We start from the raw sequence: 16,199 nt of genomic DNA on the forward strand, positions 1-16,199 counted from the left end.
GTACAGTTAAATTGGGAATATTTGGGTGACAGCCTATGACTAAGTGTAACATGAAACGAGTAAGGCTACTTGTCAGTGACATAAATAAAGTCTTCACTTTTATTCACATGGTGGAAAATTGAATTACTTTGAGTGCTCAATTGATATCCGCTTTGATCCGCTCCCTCTGCTAAAGGCTCAGGCCTCTTCCCTAATGTAGTGAGTTGTTACACTCTTTTTTGGTCCCTCTATTTCTCAATATTTGGGCTAGAAAGAGTCCCTTTTACCATAGTTGAAATCGGGGGGTTTTCAACAACAACAAATAATGAAATGTGTGACTATCCCTCTGTCTCTGTACTTTCCATTAGAGGAAGAATAAAGTCCCAATACTGTAAATGTAAACTTAGACTGTAAGCTCTATGGGGCAGGAACCTCCTTTCTACTGTGTCTCGTACCATTGTGTCCTTATATGAGCTCTGTGTATTGTGTATATTTATTATATTTATTGACTTGTCTTCAGCTCTTAAGGATTCTCCACCTGCTCCCTGTACGCCCGCTCTTGGGAGTCGTAGTCCAACAATATTTGGATGAAGCAACATGGCTATGGAGGGTTTATGCTCCCTTTAAGTTTGTTTTTAGATGGGGTCAGCGACCCCCCCTTTCAAAGCTGAAAAGTGTCAGAAGGAGGCAGATAAGTAAAAAACTATGTACAAAAAACAAAGAAGACCAATTGAAAACATGCTTAGAATTAGCCGTTCTATAACATACTAAACTTTTATGAAACTGCCTGGTTTCTCCCCCTTTTTTTATGGGCCCCCATACAGCCTAAGGGCCCCTAAAATATTATTCTAATAAACAGGGGGGAATCCACGGTCCCTAAGCAGGAGTTTCCCAGGAAGGAGGGTGATTGTTTATTGCTATTGAGTCAGAGTCACGTGTTCATTTGTCAGTAGCAGCTACTGGGTGCTACTGTCCCGGGGTGGGGGGGAGGGGCTTGTGACAACATCACAGTGGTGGGTTCCTCTATATAAGCCAAGGGAGATTATTTTCATCCCCTGGAAGATATGAAACAGTCAGCAGGGTACTGTTAGCCCTTCTGAGACCAGGCAAGAGAAGAGTTAGGAAACTTTAAACCCCACCCCTTCCTCCGCCCCCTTTTGAAAAGAATTCTGTTTCAAAATTGCCTTTGACACTGCAGGTTCAGACTTTGAATCGGACCAGGAAGCCGGAGCTGCGAGGGGCTTTATAACCAACAGGAAAGACTGATTCTACCTGAAGAAGCTGAAACAGTCCAGGAGTTGTTGTTGTTGTTATAACCCTCCAAGGATCCGATTAACCCCCTTTTCATTCCACGTTAACCCGTCGGTGGCTTGAGAGCGAGTTGATTGGTAAGTTTCGGGGGTGGGGCAGAGAGGAATTGCAAGTGAAATGGAAAAAATAGGGCTGTTTGCTGTTAAAGTGACACATAAATGTACACTCACATACTTATGTACATAGATACATACATGCGCATATACACGGGGTCTATGGACAGGGCTGGGATTTCCTGGGGGGCTAGGGGGTATATGGGTAATTAGCAATGTTTAGGGGGGCCCTAAAATGATTTTTGCAGTAACTTATAGTTGTGCCAATGTATGTGCGTGAATTTTATCTGTAGCGCTTCATATTTTGCCCCCTTTGGGGATTTAAGTAAATCTTCCTAAATGTCCCATTTCACATAACAGTCTCAGCAGCCGGCGGGGCTCTCTGCACACTGTATATACATAAATATAGGGTCACCTGCCCCCAGCAATGAGTAGCCTATGAGTAAGTGCCCACCTCAGGCACGAAACGCGTCAGGCTTACATATGTCCTAATAAAGATTTTTTTACTTTTATAAAACTCTCTAACTACATCTGAATGTTTTGACATCTAATTTCCAAAACAAGGGGATTTACAATGCTGCTACCCCTCCCCCCCCCATCCCACTAACTGCTTCTGGGAAGGTTCCCACTAGAAGTTGGAAGATTGTTGCTGGGAGTTGCTTCCATTCAGCCACAAGAGCATTAGTGAGGTTGGGCAGTGATGTTGGGGATCAGGCTCACAGTTGGGGGTTCCAATTCATCCCACGGGGGTTCAGTTGGGTTGTGGTCAGGGCTCTGTGCCGTCAGGTTCTTCTTTGATCAGCAAATTCATTCTGTATGGCCTGGCTCAGTGCATGGGGGGACATTATCGTGCTGAAACAGGAAAGGGCCCCCCAAAACGGTTCCACAAAGTAGGAAGCACGGAATGGCCAGGGCCTATTTTGTTTCTCAGTCCAGACCTGCCTTAATGTTTGGTGGAATCAGGGGCCCAAACCATAGAAGCAGCCCCAACCCAATATTCCCCCTCCACCCAACGTTGGCATTATGCATTCAGACTGGAAGTGTTCTCTATGGGTCCCCATCCTGAAATGCCATTTATCACTCCAGAGTAGGGTTGCCACCTTTTCTGGAAAAAAATATCAGCCTTCCTATATATTTATCTTTTTTCCCTATTAATAACATTGGGATCAACCATCATTTTTACCGGCCAGGCCAGTAAAATACCGGCCAGGTGGCAACCCTACTCCAGAGAATGGAGGTCCTCCAAAGCCTAATGGCGGTGCCTTGTCTCTGATCCCCCCTTACCCCTCAAAAACCCTATGGTACCTATGGATGAGATATGGCATTTATGTGTAGTGTCTGGATAATTTTAGCTATATATATATATATATATATATATATATATATATATATATATATATATATATATATATATATATATATATATATATATATATATATATATATATATATATATACACCCCCTGGGCACCCCAGTAGGGTCTATAGTTAGGCCTAGTGACATAAATAGAAAATTACTGGGCCTCATATCTAAATCATTTTAGGGACAAGACATTTTTCATGTAATTATACTAAAACTGCTCACCAGTCACTATCCTGCCCCCTTATACCTCATGAACCCTCTATACCTCCTGAACCCCTATACCTCCTGAAACCTCTATACCCTTTATACCTCCTGAACCCTCTATACCTCCTGAACCTTTATAGCTCCTTAACCCCCTATACCTCCTGAACCCCCTATACTTTCTGAACCCCTTATAACTCCCAGCAGCTGTTGGCTCTGCTTCCTCTATAGTTACACCACTGAGGAATAAACCTGGGTGTCCTGCAATCTAACAATGACCCCAGCTCTGAAAATCTAATATTCACCCCAACATGAATGCTTCTTGAAACAAAAGCTTACACTCAAACTTGGGAATTATAAAAAGAATAAACTTGTGCCTTTATATTGTCACAGAACTGCTGGCTGTCTCTAATACGGGGTACATTATTCCCTATATAAATTGGGGTTCTAGAAACATCTCTCAGTGTGTTTTTGCTCGTGTTTTCAAGAAGTGCGACACGTTTCCCTCGTGGTTAGTTCCGGGTTGGGTAAGGTGTGGCTCAGATCTCTTAAGTCACAGGGTTTGGATTGTGAGACAATGGCCGTAAATGAGTCACGTTTAACTGTGTGTTAAGACTGTAAGCTCTTCAGGACGGGGAAGCGTTAGGGAAATGTCCCTGTCTGGATAGATGATTGGGTTAAAGGAGAACTAAACTAAACTAAACTTAATCATCATAGGGCCCCTGCACAAACCCTTCTTCCCCCTTATGAACCTTGATTTCCTAAAATCTATAATGTCCACCACCGTTAACCTTGAGATTGTTTTTCACTTGAATTACAAGGAAGTTGTGAAAGTGCAATAATGATTGAGTTACGGGCCCCATAGTCCAACCTGTGGCCCTTTATCATCTTAAAGCACCTGAACCTTCCAAAGCAGTGTTGCATTGCCAGACTAAAACACTCTGCAGCATCAGGGGCTGAAACATGTTGGGACTTGTAGTCCAGCAACATCTCAAAGATCCTCCAATGAGATTCTAGTCATCCAATTTTCTGCTGTCATTAATACAATTCATTCTGGCTTTTGGGAGATCTTACAGGGTATCAAAGAAACTCCATAATGTGTATCCAAGCCAATGAGTGTCTCACTGTACTGGAATTATGGAAACCGCATACAGAACAATGGATCTCTACTGCAAAGCAGAGTCTGCAGCACCTCTATGTCTAGTGTAGGGAAATCGCTATAATTATATTTTAATTTACTAACAATGTTTCAGTGCCCCTTTGATAAGTTAGTTTTGGAAAGGAAGGATGTCGCCCTGTATGATTGGCACCTAAACTAATGATTAAATATTTATTCCGTATCCCCTGCAGGAGGTGCCAACATGGCGATCATACAGGACAGCACCATGGAGGACGTTCCACTGAGTGACGAGGAGAATGGCATTGAGTATAAAGTGCTAATGGCTTATGCCAAGCGCCAACTCTCTGACAGCAGGTACCAGCGACTAGTGAGAAATGGCAACGCTGCACCCACAGAAGGAGCCGCCCGGCAAGGGGCCACCAGCAACGGCACGGGGAGTGAAGGAATCCAGTCCAAGGCGGACAAGAAAGAAAAGGGAAAAAAGAAGAAATATTGGCACAGATTGATGCCCAGCTGCATAAGGGCAGAAGAGGAGATGGGCAAGAAGAAAGAAAATGCCCCTGCAGGTGAGACGACTGGCAGCTCTCATTATTCTATTGGCACCAAGGCTATTTAAACTCATTTCTGATTGGTTTCACTAACCTGCCCCACTTTCCTGAAGTTATAGAAAGGGTTAAAGGGATGGTTCACCTTTAAATGAACTTTTAGTAGTAACTTTTCAATTGGTCTTTAGCTTTTGAAGTATTTGCCACCGTCTTGTGATTCTACCAAGCTTTCAAAAGGGGGTCAGTGACCCCATCTAAAAAAAAACTAATTCTCTGTAAGGCTACAAATGTATTGTTATTGCTACTTTTTATTATTCATCTTTCTATTCAGGCCTCTCCTATTCATATTCCAGTCTCTTATTCAAATCAGTGCATGGTTGCTAGGGGAATTTGGGGCCTAGCAACCAGATGGCTGAAACTGCAAACCGGAGAGCTGCTGAATAAAAAGCTAAATAACTCAAATAATAAAAAATAAAAATCAATTGCAAATTGTCTCACAATATAACTCTCTACATCATACTAAGGCTTTTACAGACGAGAGGTTTTACCTGTGCTCCTCTGCATTACACTTTCTTCCGTTCAGCCGCAGGGGAGCGCAGGAGTAGATGCGGTCAATTATTTTGAAGGGGGCTGTACTCACACAGACGCATTTATGCACCGAACGCAGGTGAAATGCAACATGCTGAGTCCCACCTGCGTTTGGTGAATACATGCGTCTGTGTGAGTACAGCCCCATTGACAATAATTCAGTGCGTCTAATCCTGCGCTCCCCTGCGGCTGAACAGCGCAACCATGGGGAGCGTAAGTAAAAACTCTCGTCTGTAAGAGCCCTAACAATTAATTTAAAGGTGAACAACCCCTTTAAAACCCCACACCTGAGCCCTCCAGTCAGGAGGGGTGGGTTCCTCTGGTTCTGGTGGTAACTAGTGATGGGCGAATCTGTCCCATTTCGCTTCGCAGTGAAATATACGAAAACGCATTGAAGTCAACGGGCGTCAAAATTATTTTGACGCGCAACAATTTTGACATGAGCAACAGTTTTTTATACCCGCAACTTTTTTTATCCAAATGGGCGTCACTTTAGGACGAATTTTTTTGTCCCAACGAATTTTCTCGCAGTGAATTTTTGCTGCAGTTTTGCGCAATTCTGGAATCCAGAAATCACCACGAATCCATGCCTGGCGAATAAATTCGTCCATCGCTAGTAGTAACATAACTGGAGAAGGTGGGCTATTAATAGTGACGTCACGGGGCAGAGGGGGAAGCACCCTTGCTAGAATATTATGGACTTGTCCACATCCCCCCAATTTGGGGGGTGGGTAGTATTAAGACACTAGTTGAGTCACTGGGATGAGTCACCCTAAGTGTCTAGACTTGACCCGTCTGTTATTAAAGAATGGAATCTCCCACCCTACAAATTCCAAGAGCCTCGGGAAGCCATGGGTTGGCTGATTACTGGGGAGTGTAGGGGGGAATCCCTGATGTATATACTGAATATATATAATATTTTGTGTGTTTATGACAAGTAGATGCAGTGACAGTGGACTCGGAGACCAAACACGCAAATGCAATCGCCCGGCGCCTACAAAAAATCATGAAGTCGCTCTCCAAGACCAACGAACTGGAGTTCCGAAGCTTCACCCGGCAAACAAGTGTCGAGGCGGACGGAGGTAAATGAGCACAGAGGGTAATGGGACTTAAACAGGGGCAGGGGGCCCTGGAGGTCTAGGTGCCCATGAGGCTCTAATTAAAGGGTAGTAAAGTAAAGTCTAAAACTAGAAATGCTGTATTTTGTATACTAAACATAAACATGAATTTACTGCACCACAAGCCTAATCAAACAAATAATTTATGCTTTCAAAGTTGGCCACAGGGGGTCACCATCTTGTAACTTTGTTATACATCTTTGCAAGACCAAGACTGTGCACATGCTCAGTGTGGTCTGGGCTGCTTAGGGATCGTCATAAATGATCATTACAGCACAAGTCAAATAATATCTGCCAGAAGCCGATACAGCAAGACTGATTAATAATCAGAATATACAGACTGCACTGGGTCCTGTGTTGTCATGTAATCTAATGTGGATTTTATAGTTTTTGTATTGTTTAATGCAAACTTCCTCCAACTCTGCAGAACCAGTGGCTGCAGCAAAATAATCCTCCAAATAGAATCCCAGTTTATCTGTTTAAATCTGGCTCCATGGTCTTTGTCCCTGCAGCTGGAGTTGGAAACAGTAAAGGAGATGTAAAGGCAAAAATAAAACCCAATACAAATCTCTACACAGTCGCCGACTGCTCTACAGGGGAACAAACAAAGCTGCTTGAGTTCTGCATGGCTGGGAAGTAAGGCGGGGGCTCCCCCTGCTGTTCATAAGTATGATTGTTTCCCTGCAGAGCAGTTAGGGACCGTCTGACAATTCCTATCCACAGCAGTAAATGAAGGGAGAATGTCACTGCATACAGTCAGGTTTCTTATAAAAACGGTACAGCTTTTTTAATTGAAGTATATTGGAGATAGGTTTCTTTTTCATTAAAGGAAGTAAAAATTGGATTTTATTTTTTTGCCTTTACTTGCCCTTTAATGGACAATTCCAACATATATTGGTAAAACAGAACAACCTCTGGATATCTTTGGGGCCCTAAAATGAATTTGCTGTGGGGCCCAGTAACATCTAGTTACACCGCTGGACTGAAAGGTTCTATAGACCACCCTTGTTTATCAGTGGGAGATGGCATAGTGTTCAGCTGACAATACCATGTAGAACATTTCCTCTTGTATTTGTATTTCTACATAAGGCCTGGGTCACCCTCCGTAATCATGGGGCCCTATAATACTAAGTAGAACCCTGTAACCCCAGGGACCCCAAATAGCCCATCATCAGACCAGTGTGCAATGTATAATGCTGACAGCACCCCAACTTCTTTTCTCAATCATAAACATTAGCTTTGAATGCAGTATCTATTCATGGCCACTCGTTTCTCTGCCTTTTGGCTAAGATCAAGTGTAGTGATGCTGGGCCATTTGGCTGGGTACAATTTCTGTGGCTGGCTAAGACCAGGTTTTGTCCCACTGGGCCTTTTGGCTAGGTTTCCCTTCTTATGATCTTATATGAAGACGGAGACACACTTGGTCCTCTGGTCTAGGCCGGGGAGGCGGAAGCTTGATGAAAGCGGAGGCGCTGTGCTCCCAGGAGGGGTGCTTGATTCACTTTTTTTGGGTCTTGCGCAATGCACTTGCACTTCTTGCTTAAATATTGTTTCACTTCCCTCACCCCGGATGCTCGGCAGGGGGGGAGCCGTTTTTGTTTTTTCCGGCTGCCAGCTGGAGCTTTAGAAAGCAATCAATGGCATTGCACCGCTCATCCAGCACCTTTTTTGTGTTTGGTTAGAGCACCCTGGATGGGTGTCATAGTCCCTTTGGCTGGACCCCAGGCCAGGCCCGGACTGGCAATCTGTGGGTTCTGGCAAATGTCAGAGGGACTGCTATAAGGTCCCATAGAAAGTCACTATTTAGTGGGCTGGTGGGGGCTGTTTGGGCCTCTATGTGGGCTGATTGGGCTTCTGTGTACCTGAAATGCCAGGGCCTATTTTAATTCTCAGTCCGGACCTGCCCCAGGCCATGAATTACGCCCTGGGGGAACCTTCGGCAGAACCCAGGGTAGACAGGACACCCCCTAGCCACAAGGGAAGGGGAGTCCAAGCGGCCCTAAACCCCTTCGGGGGGCGGGGATGGGGCTCACCCTAGCTTCAGCACCCGCTCATGCTGTTCCTTTGGGGACACTTGGGTATAGGAGACCATGCCCTCAGGTAGGACTCGGAAAGGATCATGGCTGTAGGGGGTATATATATATATATATATATATATATATATATATATATATATATATATATATATATATATATATATATATATATATATATATATATATATATATATATATACCAGCACTGTATCTTGGGTGATATAAGCAATATGGCAATATGGCAGCTCTCACAGCAACATAATAGAAGCCGTTTCTGCTAATGTGTGACCTCTGCTGCTCAGTAGGGGTAGTTCTGCTTATGACGTAATGGAGTTCACCTTTAAATTAACTTTTAGTACAATGTAGAGAGTGATATTCTGTGTGCTAGTCAGCGACCCCCATTTGAATGCTGGAAAGAGTCAGAAAAAAAAGGGAAATTACTCAACAACTATAAAATATGAGTTAGTTAGCTTTTTATTCAGCAGTTTCAGCATTCTGGTTGCTAGGGTCCACGTTTCCTTAGCAACCATGCATTGATTTCAAGAGCAAATGGAATATGAATAGGAAAAGCCCAAATAGTTAGATAAGTAATAAAAAGTAGCAATAACAATACATCTGTAGCCTTACAGAGCATTTGATCTTTAAGATGGGGGTCAGTGACCCACATTTAAAAACTGAAAACAGTTTGAAGAAGAAGGCAAATAATTCAGAAACTAAAGAAGGAAGGCCAGTTGAAAGGTTGCTTACATTTAGCTGATTTATAAGATACTAAAATTTAACTTAAAGGTGAACCACTGCTTTCTGGGCCCAGAGTCTTCCTCTCATTTCTGGCATTTTGTTTCACAGATGACAACTATGAACAGTTGATACGGGAAATTGCGCTCGTTCTGCGGTCTTCTGGCGACCAACTGAATGACCAGGTAACGGCCGAGTGATTTAGTTGGGATAATGTTGCAGTTTATTTCTTAGCCCTCGCTGTCCTGTATCACTGAACCCAAAGGGGTGGGGCTTATCAGAAAAACGGGAGGATTAGGGGCCCGTCTGGGCTTAAGGGGGGCTGAATTCAATTAGAGGTGCAAAATATATAGTCCAATCCTGTTTATCTGTGGTGGTTCACCTTTCAGGTGACTTTTAGTATAATATAGAATGTCCGCTTCCTAGAAACTTTGCAATTGGTCCTTATTAGTTATATTTTATAGTTGTTGAGTCATTTCCCTTTTTTGTCTGACTTCTTTCCAGCTTTCAAATGGGGGTCGCTGACCCCATCTAAAAAAAACAAATGCTCCATAAGGCTACAAATGTATTGTTACATTTTTTTACTCCCTGTTCTATTCAGACCCTCTCCTATTCATATTCCAGTCTCTTATTCAAATCAATGCATGGTTGCTAGGGGAATTTGAACCCTAGCAACTAGATGGCTGAAATTGCAAACTGGAGAGCTGCTGAATAAAAAGCTAAATAACTCAAACACCACAAATAACAAAAAATGAAAACCAATTGCAAATTCTCAGAATATCACTTTTGTCATCATACTAAAAGTTCATTTAAAGGGGAACAACCCCTTTAATGATGGTAAAGTTGCACTTATGTAACATAGGGAGATTATACTGGGAAAGTTTTTCTGGCGGGTCCCTGGCATCCCCCCAGTCTTACAATGTGCCAGTCTCTACCCTGAGATCTTTTTTTTGTTTTCTTCCAGATAAAGGCAGAACAGAAGGAGAAGATCGGTGGCGTGTGGGATTATGGATTCTTCCGGAGACTGGCGGATTTTTACCTGCATAGTTCTACGTTGGGCGAAACGCAAGAGCCTGAGACACAGAGCAATAAGGTGGCGCTTTGCATTGATGCCACCACCAGGCTGACTGCCCTGGAAAGCCTGCCCGCCAACAAGGTGATGGTATATGGGGCGAGATACCTGAAGGAAAAATATACCCATTGGATTGAAGAGCAAGGAGGATGGGTAAGTGGAAGGGAAGGAGGGAATAGCAACGGTAGAAGGAAAAACTATGTGTTTTAGAGATGCAAAATGAGGTTCAATTTTAAAGGAGAACTATATCCAGACTATGTTATATATAGTATACTATATCAGCGGTCCCCAACCTTTTTTGGCCCAGGGACCGGAGTCGGGAGGGCCAGCGGCCAATTAGGCGTGCCGGCGTCAGTTTCGGCTAGGCTCAGCGATCCAGTTCAGGACTGTCCAAGAGCCAGTTCTGGGCCTCAGCCTGGCGGTTGGGGACCCCTGTACTGTATTATATAAATATTATATAATATATATATATATATTATATATAAACTAAATTTTATATATCAAACTCACGGTACAAACCCAGAGGTGCAGCAGACCTATAACAGTAATGATCCAGACTTTAAAGTTGTCTCCAGCAGCTCCCCATCTTATTAGGCATCTTTTGTGAGTCAGCGGCACTGCACATGCTCAGTGGGCTCTGGGCTGCTGCTGAGAAGCTGAGCTTAGGGGTCGCGGGAAATCATCCAGCTGAAAGTGCGGTTCATCTGTCATAGAAGCTGATTCATGAATCCATTCTGATGCAGACTGCACTTCTATAATGTGAATTCATTATTAATCAGCCTTGTATTGTGTTTTTTTGGATATTGTCACAATACAAAAACCTGCTGTGTCTCTCTTATCCAGGAAAAAGCATTGGGGATAGAAGAGGAACTAGACTGATGGACTATAGATATACAGCGACTAAACTCACCCCGTGCTGAACTGGGGGTTGATGGAGACGAAGGGAACGCTGAATCTTTTATTACCAACGAGAAATAATTACTACAGCTAACTACTAAAGGCAGCAATATGGGTTTCAGCAGATAAAGCATAAATGTGTATATATATATATATATATAGGAGAAATGTAGATATAGGATCATGCAAGTGCCTAGTTTAAATGAATAAGCTGAGACTGATGAGCATTGGATCAGCAGTTGATGTATTGGTGCTCTTCCCTGGTACCATGTTGATGCCTGTAGGGGGCGCTGTGATCAAGCTCTATGTAATCATGTTAAGAATCACCACCATCCTACATTGCCAAAAAAAAAAACTAGCACTCCTCACCTTCATCAAAATACATTGGTGCTACTGCCACAGATCATGAACAAAAAATGTTACAAAAGCAATAATTAAAGAAAAAAGTACTGTCTCTTTAAGATGAGCTCAGGCGAGCCAATGATTCAGAGCTGACTGTGTTATACTCCTGCCTGACTCCCTGCTACTCTGCTGAGCCGACTCTTCCGCCAAGAGGACGTCAAGTCAATGGAACATGTGCAATTGGTGGGTTCCATCTGCTGGATATTTGGATATTACAGCCGAAAGTAACCGGCAGCATGGCAACTCCTGCGATCACAGAGAAACTGCTGCTACCCTACAAGCAAATATAGAATATTTATGTTTATTGTTGTTCTAGGTATAAAGTGACTGTTGAAATTGAGCATTTGGCTCATTTAACCCTTTCCCTGCCAGTGGTTTGGAGCGGAATGGATTGAAATGAATGTGAAGCAGAAATGTAGACGCAATGGCGTTGGCCACGCTTGTATTTCCTCAACATTATGCAGCCTGTGGCATGGAAGTGGTTAAATAATAGGATTTAGTATCAGAATAGATAATCAAGTCCGCCCCGGGGGCGTTTAACGACATTTCTTTACTCTTTGCTGCTCTTTAAAGGATAAATAAACCTTTGAAATAATTCAATGTAAAATTGACGAGAGTGCTATTCTAAGCCCTTTTGTTATTTACATTCATTAGTTATTTGCTTTTTATTTCAAGATATTAAGGGATACATGTGCTGTGAATATGAATGAATTGTGTTACAACAGCGCCACCTGCTGGTCAGTTTCCCACCAGTCTGACCAGCAAGTAGTCAAGGAAGTTGTCAGGAGAAAGAAAGAGGCTGTTCTGATGTTCTTCTGCTTTGGAAAACAATTGGAAACATTTCTCACATCTTTCCTGATTTCAATCAATTTCACATTCACTTATTTTTAAGGTTTACTTATCCTTTAACGTCTTTTAGGGCCGAGCAGAAAGGCCATTTCATTGGGGCCCCAACCTCAGACTGTGCCATTGCTATTGGAATAAATGTGTCTTATTACTTTGCATGTTTGTAGTTACAGCAGCCTGTTAATGGGGGTGCTCATAGTTGTTATTTGGAGGCTGCAGACACTTCTGTTTTTGTGATAAGGGGGTTACACCAACATACATGTGAATCACAATTCTATAAATAAGATATTCATGAATAAAGCTCAAACTGAACAAAAGAATTGTTTTTCACATTTTTTTCTCTCTTGCCCCCTTCCCACTGTAAGCTGCCATCATAGTGTCCTATTCCCGCCCACTGCTTGAGTCACAGACTCCCTGTCCCTCCCCCATTAACCTCCCATCAATGTTCTAGTCCCACCCACTGCTTGAGTCACAGACTCCCTGTCCCTCCCCCTTTAACCTCCCATCAATGTTCTAGTCCCACCCACTGCTTGAGTCACAGACTCCCCACTTCTCCCCCTGTTAACAGCTAACTGCTCTAGCCCTACTACTTGAGTTAAAATACCAGTAATGTAATTATTAGGGTCAGACTAGGGGGCCCTACACCATATCGGTCCTGGGCCGCGGGGTTTATTCCCAGTGTCTCGACCCGGGCACCTTGGTGTCACATATGGCACTCCAAACAAGACTGTACATTATACAGCGCATTATACTCTTTTATATACAAAAGGAATGTGCTAAATAAAAATAGTCTTTCAGGCTGATTTATTGAGTATTTCTGCAAAAACCCTACTAGTCCTGCCAATCTGTTCCCCTTTCCCAGGCTGTGCAGGGAACTCGGCAGCACTCAGCTCACTGCACTGTAGGACAGGAACCAATCAGCAGCTAGCAGGACCTGATAGGGAACTGAAGCCTGTCTGTGCTTGTGTGACTGCAGGGCTGTGATTGGCTGTACCCCTCCTACTGAACTTCCGGCAGGAACTGTTAGGACACACCCACCCCCCCATTTGAAACACAGGGACCAGAGAACCAGAATCTATAGGGAGCTCCAATAAAGGAAATTAAATTAAAGATAATCATTTTTGGCCCAAAGTGAAACCAGCACCATATATTTATTCTTTATTGCCTATAAGATTATCTGTCTCCTTTAATTTTATTGTTTGCAGGGATGTTAAACACCCTATTTTACCTGATTTTAGGAATCTTTTCCCGGTCTCCTGTCACCCTACTGATTTCTCCGAAGTTTTCAAGGTTTTCTGTAAATTCCATGGTGTGCAGGTGCAATAACAGTGTTGGACAGAGGGTCCGGCCATGTCAGGAGCCCCCGGTGCAACCCCCTCCGACACCCCCACAGTGTGTGTACCTTTCCACCTGCAAGATACAAGGAGGTCGGGGCCAGGCGGAGGTCAGGGAGAGACATGGGGAGCGGGTCGGGGCCAGTCCGACCATGTGCAATAACATTCAGTGACATCACAGGAAAGCAATTGTATATACAGATGTGGGCTACTTTTTGGGCCTTTGGCTGTTTTGTATTTTGGAAAGTTATTTCTTGCCCTAATGTGGCCAAGTCTGTGTCTCCCAATGCATGTTGGGTAATGTAGTTTTTGTTTAACAATTTGCCAACTGCCAAGTTTAATGTAAGACTACAATACCCAGCATGCAATGGGACCGAGTTGTGAAGAAGTCGGGAGTTACCAGATTTTGGGCTTTGTATCCCAGTCTCCAGTCACTCTTAAGCATTCTCACATTTTCCGGTGACTTTTCTCAATTTCAGACTATTTTGGAGCAAAATTCTGCTGGCCACCAAAACATTTAGATGTTGGCCTGTTTTACCAATATTGATTGAAATTGTATATGAAGTAGGGCCTTATGGGACCCCTATACCTCCAGGGTCCCTCTGTAGTTACTACCCTGGTAACGGGCGAATCTGTCCCATTTTGCTTCATGGAAAATTTTGAAAAAGGCGTATTTTCATATATATTCATTTATTGTTTAGACTTTTTTTCACTGCACATATTGTGCTATTTTTGGGCTACTTGTGAAGTGCCTCTTGGCTAGTTTTTGGGCAGATTTTGTAGCCGACTTGGGCTGGTTTTGAAAATTGGACCTGGCAAACCTGGCCGCAAGGTCCCCTGTATTTCTTATTCCCAAGGGTGACAGCTCTGTGTTTGTCTGTGTAAGAACTAGGAATCATATATCTTACCAGGTAGATATTCCCTGATTTGCACCCAATCCAAACCCAACCCACTGGCACCCTGTTCTCCACTCAAGGACAGACTGAGAAGTTTCTGGACTTACGCTGACTCTTTTCCCATACCTCCCAACATTTTTGAAGTAAAAAGAGGAACAAAAAATTTTTTTGCACATAGAACAGCTAAAAATGTTGGCCACACCCCTTTCCGTGGCCACACCCCCTAACTACCATGTTCGTTTTACAAAATTTGGCAGGTTGTGAAAGTTTGAAAGTATTTCTCCTTATCTAAACTGGGTTTTTTTTGTGTCTCAAAATGGTTACAAAGTATCTTATTTGCACCTGTTACCTGTTCTGGGCTCTCTGCTAAAAGCCAATTAAGTGAGAAACTTTGTTTCTTTTTTCTGGCTGTTCAGTGCAGAGAAAATAGGGACCTTCCAGTACAAATGAGGGACTGCGGGTTGAGCTGTCAAAAGAGGGACTGTCCCTCTGAAAAAGAGACAGTTGGGAGGTATGTATTCCCCCACCCAAATGACTTGCACAACCCCACACCCCTTACCCTGTTCCTGTAACTATTACATGAGGAAGTACCTCTTCCTTATTATTTTCTATGGCTGTGCAGAGACACCTGTTGGTAGAAAAGGAGAACTACACTCACATGTGGAAGTGCCTCTTCCTTATTAGTTTCTATGGCTGTGCAGAGACACCTGTTGGTGGAAAAGGAGAACTACACTCACATGTGGAAGTGCCTCTTCCTTATTAGTTTCTATGGCTGTGCAGAGACACCTGTTGGTGGAAAAGGAGAACTACACTCACATGTGGAAGTGCCTCTTCCTTATTAGTTTCTATGGCTGTGCAGAGACACCTGTTGGTAGAAAAGGAGAACTACACTCACATGTGGAAGTGCCTCTTCCTTATTAGTTTCTATGTCTGTGCAGAGACACCTGTTGGTGGAAAAGGAGAACTACACTCACATGTGGAAGTGCCTCTTCCTTATTAGGTTCTATGTCTGTGCAGAGACACCTGTTGGTAGAAAAGGAGAACTACACTCAAATGTGGAAGTGCCTCTTCCTTATTAGTAACTATGTCTGTGCAGAGACACCTGTTGGTGGAAAAGGAGAACTACACTCAGATGTGGAAGTGCCTCTTCCTTATTAGTTTCTATGTCTGTGCAGAGACACCTGTTGGTGGAAAAGGAGTACTACATCCCAAAATTCTACCAAAGAGAGCTAGTAGTGATGGGCGAATAAATTCAAAAATTCCTTTATCCAAAGATAATTGTCCCAAGGCTTTTCTCAGTAAAAAAATTTTTCTTTATTTAAATTAGCATTAAAAATTCGGATACAAACTCACCCCACCAGGCCCACCTTACGCGTTTCGCACCTTCCGGCGCTTAGTCATAGGTGTATCTGTAAACAGCATGTCCTCTGCGGTATTTATACCCTATTAATCCCTCCCCTTTACTTTAAAACCAATCAAAATCTATGAGGGATTAACCCTACTTAGTTAGTTTTAGTCCCATAATGACCTGTGTGGTGTGTTTGTATCCCTTTACATGTGTCACTGTTTGTAAATCCAAATTGTATTTAAAGTTTAACAATATCTGTAAAGTATATACATCATATATCACATTGAACAGTATAATTTCAAAAGTAAATTGCACTCACTTTTTTTGCACTTGTTATTATATATATAGAAAAACC

The 16,199-nt window shown here is 43.0% G+C and overlaps 1 protein-coding gene across 2 annotated transcripts; it reads left to right on the forward strand.

The window, feature by feature from the left end:
• The first annotated feature begins 980 nt into the window (after window positions 1-980).
• LOC108704377 (apoptosis facilitator Bcl-2-like protein 14) lies at window positions 981-12,095 on the forward strand. Of its 2 annotated transcripts, none has more exons than XM_018240883.2 (6): window positions 981-1,367; window positions 4,258-4,593; window positions 6,099-6,242; window positions 9,161-9,234; window positions 10,014-10,274; window positions 10,965-12,095. In XM_018240883.2, exons 2-6 carry the CDS (start codon window positions 4,269-4,271, stop codon window positions 10,998-11,000), a joined length of 840 nt encoding a protein of 279 aa, XP_018096372.1. In that variant the 5' UTR covers window positions 981-1,367; window positions 4,258-4,268; the 3' UTR covers window positions 11,001-12,095. The 2 variants fall into 2 exon arrangements, with proteins under 2 accessions (XP_018096372.1, XP_018096373.1); XM_018240884.2 differs by having other exon boundaries at window positions 985-1,367; window positions 6,102-6,242; window positions 10,965-12,092.
• The last annotated feature ends 4,104 nt before the right edge of the window (window positions 12,096-16,199 follow it).

Source organism: Xenopus laevis, chromosome 3L (assembly GCF_017654675.1).
Source record: "Xenopus laevis strain J_2021 chromosome 3L, Xenopus_laevis_v10.1, whole genome shotgun sequence".
Lineage (NCBI taxonomy): Eukaryota > Metazoa > Chordata > Amphibia > Anura > Pipidae > Xenopus > Xenopus laevis.

What these genes read in the sequence shown, in the direction of transcription:
- LOC108704377 (XM_018240883.2), top strand. Translation starts at nt 4,269, where the DNA reads ATGGCGATCATACAGGACAGCACCATGGAGGACGTTCCACTGAGTGAC. An exon ending in GAAAGAAAATGCCCCTGCAG is followed by an intron (nt 4,594 to 6,098) that starts GTGAGACGACTG and finishes GTTTATGACAAG; the next exon opens with TAGATGCAGTGACAGTGGAC. An exon ending in GCGACCAACTGAATGACCAG is followed by an intron (nt 9,235 to 10,013) that starts GTAACGGCCGAG and finishes GTTTTCTTCCAG; the next exon opens with ATAAAGGCAGAACAGAAGGA.